The sequence below is a fragment of the Bubalus kerabau genome, chromosome 6 (genome assembly GCF_029407905.1).
Source record: "Bubalus kerabau isolate K-KA32 ecotype Philippines breed swamp buffalo chromosome 6, PCC_UOA_SB_1v2, whole genome shotgun sequence".
NCBI lineage: Eukaryota > Metazoa > Chordata > Mammalia > Artiodactyla > Bovidae > Bubalus > Bubalus kerabau.
In genome coordinates this window covers 70,659,583-70,667,986 of record NC_073629.1, presented here as the reverse complement: position 1 = coordinate 70,667,986, position 8,404 = coordinate 70,659,583, and the positions used below count along the sequence as shown (strand labels likewise).

General features: G+C 42.8%; 1 protein-coding gene across 1 annotated transcript in view; it reads right to left on the bottom strand.

Annotated features, from left to right (window-relative positions):
* Window positions 1-1,412: 1,412 nt before the first annotated feature.
* ERICH3 (glutamate rich 3) overlaps window positions 1,413-8,404 on the bottom strand; it is a 96,085-nt gene continuing 89,093 nt past the window's right edge. The window contains exons 14-15 of the mRNA XM_055587107.1: window positions 3,771-6,145; window positions 1,413-3,167 (exon numbers count right to left, since the gene is read on the bottom strand). Of these exons, the coding sequence (XP_055443082.1) occupies window positions 3,789-6,145 (2,357 nt within the window). The 3' untranslated portion in view covers window positions 1,413-3,167; window positions 3,771-3,788. The remainder of the gene's footprint in view (window positions 3,168-3,770; window positions 6,146-8,404) is intronic.

The window sequence follows — 8,404 nt, the reverse complement described above, 5'->3', positions numbered from 1 at the left end:
ACATAACTTTCCTTCCAAGGAGTAAGCATCTTTTAATTCCCTGGCTGCAAGTCACCATCTGCAGTGATTTTGGAGCCCCAAAAAATAAAGTCTGACACTGTTTCCACTATTTCCCCATCTATTTCCCATGAAGTGATGGGACTGGATGCCATGATCTTCGTTTTCTGAATGTTGAGCTTTAAGCCAACTTTTTCACTCTCCACTTTCACTTTCATCAAGAGGCTTTTTAGTTCCTCTTCACTTTCTGCCATTAGTATTTATTTAATATTCCTCTTCGGAGAAGGCAATGGCACCCCACTCCAGTACTCTTGCCTGGAAAATCACATGGACGGAGGAGGGCCTGTAGTCCATGGGGTCGCTAAAAGTCAGAGATGACTGAGCAACTTCACTTTCACTTTTCACTTTCATGCATTGGATAAGGAAATGGCAACCCACTCCAGTGTTCTTGCCTGGAGAATCCCAGGGACGAGGGAGCCTCGTGGGCTGCCATCTAAGGGGTCGCACAGAGTCAGACATGACTGAAGTGACTTAGCAGCAGCAGCAGCAATATTCCTCTTCCTAGAAGAAAGTGTATGTGATTTTTTAAAAAGTCAGAGTTTGGAGTGAGAAGACTTGAGACTGATTATGATTTTAGACAAGCCACTTAATTGAACTTCTATTTGCTTATCTATGAAATAATGATAACAATTTTACTCTCTGACATTATTACATGTATGTGAAAGACATGTGTGAATGTAGAATGAATGTAAACATATATACTCAAAAAGTACAGACCAATGAAAATAATTCTCTCTGCTCTACTCTGTGGAGTTTAAATTTTAAGGAAATGACAAAGAAGATTTTAAAAGTCTAGTCTTACTTATAAAGGGTCATTTATATCATATATAGACATATGGTTTATTTATGCTTTTAATAATGAAACTAGGGAAAAAATCAGTTCAGTTGAACACATAAATAATTTTATCAACATAGTATTTTCAGAGAAAGAATTCACTTCATTGAACTATCACAACACTGAATTTCACAGTTAAACCCACATGCAGATTGTAGGATAATTTTACAGAATGTGCTTTGATGGAATGTGTTAAATATAAAATAATCCAATGCAATTTCCATTTAGCACATTGTACAAAATGAATTCTTCAATGGAACTAACAAGTTCATAATCTCTCCCATAAGGTGCTATGTATTCAAAATGCTCTGTAGCAACGAGGTTGAGATCAAAGAAAAAATACTGTAGAACTCCACACAAATGCAGCTTAGCAATAAATGAAATTGGATATAATGGAGAGGAAACCTATTTTATAATGTAAGACAGTGGAGATCTATGATGTGCCATGAGTGATGTTCATCCTTAAAAGGGGGTGGGGCTGAAGGATTTCACATATGTATCATTATAGTCATAATAAAAGTGAGTTTAAAGTTGAGGTCATCACTTTTATAGTGACCATCATTTCCTCAAGTGAAAAGAGAAGAGACACAGAGGGTAGAAGAGACAGAAAGAGACAAAGTTCACAATACTTCTGCAATCCATTTTCCAACTGAGACTAATCTTCAATACAATCAATAGTCCGTGACAGCAGTTTTCAGACTATAGTGTACATCAGAATTACCCAGAGGGCTTGTTAAAACACCAATTGCTCTGCCCCACCCACAGAGTTTCCAATTTAATAGGTATGAGATGAAGGCAGCAATTTGTATTTGGAACAGTTCTGGGTAATGCTGATATCCTGATCAAGGCCATGTTTTGCGAACCACTGGTCCATTATATTAATACCTTTGTTCACTGAATGACTCCTTTATTAAAATGAAACACACCTCTAAAGATAAAAAAAAATAAAGATAATATGCCTGATTTTTAGGGACATAGGGCAACCAGTGTGGGCTGTATAATGATTAGGGCAACAATTCTCAACTTTTTCTACATAGTAAAATCAACTGAAAAATTAAAACAACAAAACAAAAAACTAATGCCTATACCTATCTAAAACTAATTAGATCTGAATCCCTGGGGTAGGATCAAGGATTGATTCATTCATGAAAGTGCCCCATGAAAGTCTAATGTGTAGTGTAACTGGAGAATCACTGCTTTAGGACATCTTCTTTCACCTCCTTACATAATGAAAAGATAGCCAAACATATGCGCCCTTCGGGACACTGGTGTATGAACAGAGATGTCACAAGGAAGTTGAAATCCCCAAGAGACACAGCTACACAACTATTTCTAGTGATATGGGGGGCAGGGGTAATTTAGAAAGCAGTCATGACCGTTGATTTGCAGTGCTCTGCAGGGTTAGTTTCACAGGTTTGAAATAACAGAACCTGGGAAGGTGAACAGCATGCTAAATTAATCCAAGTTTCTTTTCCACTGAATGACACCAACCAGAGTCTAGAGTCTAGAATGTCGGCAAACAGGCTGATGTGCAATGTTTACCTGCTATAATGATTGTTACTCATTTTACTCAGCTAAATTATTTACTACATTAATTTAATTTGAGTGGCCCTATAAATAAGTCCCCCAAGGATAAAATGCTGCAAGCATTTACCAGTTCACCTCAGAAAGCAAGACTATAGAAACATGCAAAAAGAAAGGGCATTTTGAAATAAGATTTAGACATTAAATTACTGATCTGGCATAAATAGAAAGCATGACTATTTATAAGTAAATAGACATGCCATGGAACCCTTTTCTGGAAGGACTTACAGGTCTGGAGCAATCTTTAGCACTGAAGGTACCTGGAAGAGCATTTAGAGCTCATTTTTACAGACAAAGCCAAAGATTTTAAATCAAATGTTCATGTGTGAAGCTGGGACTAATATGTGATTTTAAATAAATAGGAATTTAAAGAAACCCCAGATATCAGGACTGGGCCTTTCAGGTAATCTTTGGTAAAAGTCAAGCTTTTGAAAATGATGTTTGATTTGAATATAGACATGTTAACTGTGTAGAATTAGGTAAGAGCCTTCCAGTCCTCCATCAGAAACCAGCACTCTAGGAAGGAGCTGAGCACCTCTTCTCAAGGTGTGTGAGGTGCTACAGACCAGCTGGCAGATTGGGAATCGCTCAGACAAGCACAGGGATTAAAAAAAAAAAAAGTCCTGGTGAGATATTTGGGTGAATCCTTCTCCTCCACTCCAAGTCTTCTGGAAGACATCTTGAAAATATCCTGAAAGACAATACAAAGGATAGAACTATGAATATAATCACTCAGAATAGTAGAAACCAGGCATTAAGGATATATCATGCAAATAGTAGAAACACAGGAAATGCTAGAAATAATTTTGGTCTTTAGTTACAATCATCAGTATTTTACAGATATATTTTTTTAACAGGCTTCAAATATTTTAATATATTTTACTAATTTATGCTATATATATTTATTAAACTTTACAGAACTTCAGAAATGAAGACAGAGAGCCCATTTAAAGGCAAAGTAAGCATTTTTCCTTTTGTCCCCATGGCACACGCTCTCCTCTGTATCCATCTTCCTGGCCCTGTAAGGGAGAGGAGGAGGATCTCACTGCTTGAGAGCTGTGCTTGCAAAGGCAGAGGCTGGGATTTAGAGTTGTACAGGGGGTAGAAATGGGTCCCTGTATGCCTCTGGTCTGCCTGTCCATCTCACCCAGCCCCTATCCTGATGGGCTCAGCAGCCCCTGGAACTGAAGCCTGTGTGTGCAGGCACTGATAAAGGGATGAGACAGCCCACAGGAGAAGAGACCCCAGGTGGGAGATCTGTGTAATCCTGCAAACAGGTTGAGCTCAAACTCACCATCAGCCATGAAGTCTCTTAGGCCTTCCCCGGACTCAAGGAAACATCCAGGTCCTCACTTCCTCTTTGAACTGAAAGCTCTTGCTTCTCTTGGATTTCCCTGCAGTTGGGCTTTTCAGGGAGTATTTCTGCATTCTGTGGACTCTCTCTCCTGGCCTCTGACCCGCTCTCTTGGGATAATTCCAGTCTAAATTCTTCAGCTTCCCCTGACTCCTGCTCCCCATCAGGACTCCCCTTCCCTGCCTCCTCTACCACCAACTCAGACTTAGCCCCCAGGGTTGTTTCAGCCTTCTCTGCCTCCCCAGCTGGCCCTGGCTTTGGAACCTTCCCTTCCAGGTTAAAAGGTTCCTCTGGAGCCTCAACCTCAGCCTCCAATGCCGAAATTGCAGTCATCTCCTCGGCCACTGATACATCCTCCCCGCTCAGCACTATCCCCTCTACAGCCACCTTCTCTGCAGCTGCCGTTTCTCCTGGTATCTCATCCACTGTGTGCCAAGCTTCCTCCCCAGCAACATCTGAAAAGGAGGAGACTTTATTTGCTTCTATTTTCCCCTCAGCAGAATCGTCCTCCCTCTCTGCAGCTTCTTCTGAGGCTCCTCCTCCTTGATGGGGATCTTCCACAGTCATAACCACGCTATGCGCGCTCCCGTCCCCCTTAGGGGCCCCATTCTTTGGCACTCCTGTCCCGAGGGTGCACTCTTTATCCACCTCCTCCTCTGCCATCTCATCCATCACTTCACTGAGTTTTCCTGCCATCATGGAATCTCCCTCAGGAACATCTTGGGTCAAGGCTGTGACAGCTACTCCCTCTGGCCCCTGTAAAGGCCCGTCTTTATTCCTCCCGTCCTGGTCGGTGACCATGTGTTGATCTTTGGTTGCAGACCCCTGGGCCTCACCTGCACCCCTGGGAGTCTGTGCCCTCCCTGTGGACTTGGTTTCAGGAGCTCCTGACACCCCCTCTCCTGCAGCGGTAAACTCCTCTTCCTGCTTTTCGTGGGCCACATTCTCACTAAAAAGCAGCTCTGTTGAGCCTCTGTGCTCTGTAGTTCCGGCATCTCTCAGTCTTTCCCCTTCTTCCCCTTTCCCCCAAACCATTGTGTTTTCTAGGGAATTTTCAAATCCAGGGGCCGCTCCAAACATGTCAACCTCCTTGTCTCTCAGTGAGTCCTCTCCTTGTTGCCCTGAGTCTTCAGTCACCTCAGATGGCACCATGGCTGCTTCATCCTCGGCATCCCACTCCGTTTCACTTGGGGAGGCTTGTGTCTCTTCCTCTGGTCTTTCTTCCTGCACAGGTTCCCCTGCTTTCCCTTTAAGATTTTGTTCCTCTTCTAAAGTATCTTCATCCTGAAGCGCCTTTGCCCTTGTCACCTCTTCTCTCTCAGATTCAGTTTCCCCCAGAGGTGTTTTTGAACTCTCAGCTTTCCTCCTGTCTCTCTTTTCTGAGTCTAATTCCTCAGGTAACATTTTTTTCCTATCATCATCTTTATTAGACTCTGACTCCATCACCATCCCCTCCTCTTCCACCTGGTCCTTACGAAGTCCTTCCAGGCTGTCCACTGAACTCCCCATCTGAGTAGCCTCAACCTTCTCAGAAGTGGAGGAGCTCAAAGATGTCTCCATTCCCGTGACTGCCTCTCTCTCTTTGGTCGGCTCGTCTCGCCCCAGCATTGCCTCTTCTAAACCCTCCTCTCTGTCAAATGTTGCGTCTTCCATGGGTCCCCTGTCCTCTAGGTCTGTACATGCTTCCTCTTCACTGTCCTCCACGCCTGGCTTTGCAGGCTCAACCACACTCACAGCCGCGCTCTCAGACTTTCCCTTCTCTGGCCTCACTGCCTCTCTTAGGGCCGCTGTCTCCTGAGCACACCCTGAGTTCAGAGCTGCTGCCTGGCTTGCCAGCACTGCCCTCTCTGAAGCCTGCCCACCTTCAGAAGCTGCCTGCTCTGTCTCCAGCACTGTTTGCATCAGGGCCCGTGCCTCAGCAGCCTCACCTTCATTCAGACCTCCAGAGTCTTTTGCTGCTTCTCCTTCTCTGGCACCTAACCCTTCTTTATCCTGCCTTCTATCCCCTTCTGCTTCTGCCTCTGCCTCAACTGCTATGCCCTGAGAGAGCTCTCTTTGCTCCGTAAACCGTCCTACTAATGCCAGCTGTTCTACTTTTGGCTTCCCCTGCCCTGAGGGAACCTCATTAACCCCGGCTTTTCCCTGCAGTGCTGTATCCCCTTTTCCTTCTGTGTCATCATTCCTGTGTTGAGGACCTTCACCTTCCTCCACTGCTTCTTTCCTTTCCAGGTTATGCTCTTCTGATGCAACTTGCTTGGATTTCTTGTTTGAGCTGAGTACGGTCCTTTCCTCCACCACTAGATTCCTATCCAGTGCTATGAAATAAGGTTAGAAATCAAGGTTACTTTAATCAAAGTGCAGGAGGAGACATTACATATAATTTTCTATATATAAGAGATATTTATATATAATATCAAGGGGCTACTGATATTATATTTCATTTCCTCAATTCTAGGATGCCATCAGCTGTAACATGCACCATGATTTAATAATGGCTTTTCGTGATGAAAAAAGAAAAAAAAAAGAGCTATCAAATTTAATGGACACACATTGATATTAAAGGAAATTGAACATCAGAACTGTTGAAAACAAACAAACAAAAAAATCCATGCCTTAGAATAATAAAATCTCTCTCCCTCCCTCTCTTTATTATACACACACACACCCCATACACACATACATATATCCCACTTTCGAATGAAATATTAGGACTTGCAGAAAAAATTACGCAACAAGGAAAATAGTGAGGATTTCATTTTAGCAATCATTGTTCCCTACAGGACCATAATATGCTTGTTCTCAGCCTAGGTTTCTTGTATTCATGTGAGCATTTAGCAACAGAATCATAATACAATATGAACTGATCATTATCCCATACATTGCTCCCATTAAAGCTGCTGCTGCTGCTAAGTCACTTCAGTCGTGTCCAACTCTGTGCAACCCCAGAGATGGCAGCCCACCAGACTCCCCCATCCCTGGGATTCTCCAGGCAAGAACACTGGAGTGGGTTGCCATTTCCTTCTCCAATGCATGAAAGTGAAAAGTCAAAGTGAAGTCGCTCAGTCGTGTCCGACCCTCAGCAACCCCATGGACTGCAGCCATCCAGGCTCCATCGTCCATGGGATTTTCCAGGCAAGAGTACTTGAGTGGGGTACCATTGCCTTCTCTGCCCATTAAAGCTAAATTTAGTCATCAAATAACTTCGTAGCTCAAGGTAAGACTTTTTACTATAGATACAAATTTGTGTTGTAGGTCAGAATACCTCCCCTCTACCTTCAGAATTTGATTTGCCTTTGGCAAAAGAGGATCACAGAGCAAGACAGGACTTTGTAGTCTGGGACAATTTTCAACATAAATAACCTACTTGAAGCATTTCATAAGTTTCTCATCCATACTTTCCTGCAAATCTGGGTGTGTTAGCTATCATACTTCAATAAATACAAGTTCAATGTGTTTCTTAAAAGGCTCCAGATAGATTTCTTATCCTTTAGCAAATATGTGCATTTCTGTTGCAGTGATCCACGCAAAATAAATAAAAGCATTCCAGACCAAAGGCCAAAGCATTTAAAATTTTCAACTGCAGAATAATACTTAGGGAGAGTAGAGCTTCTCAAATGGTCCTCTCAATGTTTTCTATCAATCTAATCTTCTTTGTTTGTAGAGGACACTGGAATAGATTCTACAAAATAAGTTATAATGCCAGGATGCCAACTTCCAAATGGTATAAATGTATAATGTAGGCAAGTGTGTCTTCCTCATGGTTTTCTCTTGCTTGCCCTTTTGGCTAACCATCTCACCCCTACCCCATCACCAACAATCTCCCAGAAACTGAAAGCCCTGATCTTACTCACTTCATCCTTACTCTGTTACTCCCTCTGGGACTGTCCTATAACTGCAGTTCCTCTCCTAACACCACACATGGCTGTCCTTTGTTCCTCCTCTTGGCCTCTTACCAGCTATTAAAACAAGCCATTATGAAGTTAGACAATAACAGCTGATATTAAATTTCCCTTTAAAAATGTATTTGGAAGGTAACTTTTGATATATTCATTCAAAGGAGTAACAGAAACTTCCCCAGGAGAAGGGATAAGCTAAACCCACTCCAGTTTTTTTGGGCTTCCCTGGTGGCTCAGTCAGTAAATAAGCCCACTTGCAATGCAGGAGACCTGGGTTCAATCTCCCTGGGTTGGGAAGATCCCCTGGAGGAGGGCATGGCAACCCACTCCAGTCTTCTTACGTGGAGAATCCCCATGGACAGAGGAGCCCGGGGGGCTGCAGTCCTTGGGGTCGCAAAGAGTCAGACACAACTAAGCACTCAGCACAACAGAAAGCTCAGGTCTATCAGTAGGGTGCTGTTAACTTTTATAGGAGGTCCTCAGCATACCACAGCAGTTATTTATTATATTAAATGTAGAGCCAAATGGGCTTCCATGGAGCCAGTTCACCTGAAAGTATATGGTTTGTTTTATTTCCTTACAGATTACTAGATTTAAAACAAAATTAAATGAAAGCCATGAGAAACAACATACCAAGTCTCTTTAATAGTATATCTATTACTATTCAAATTCCTGCAT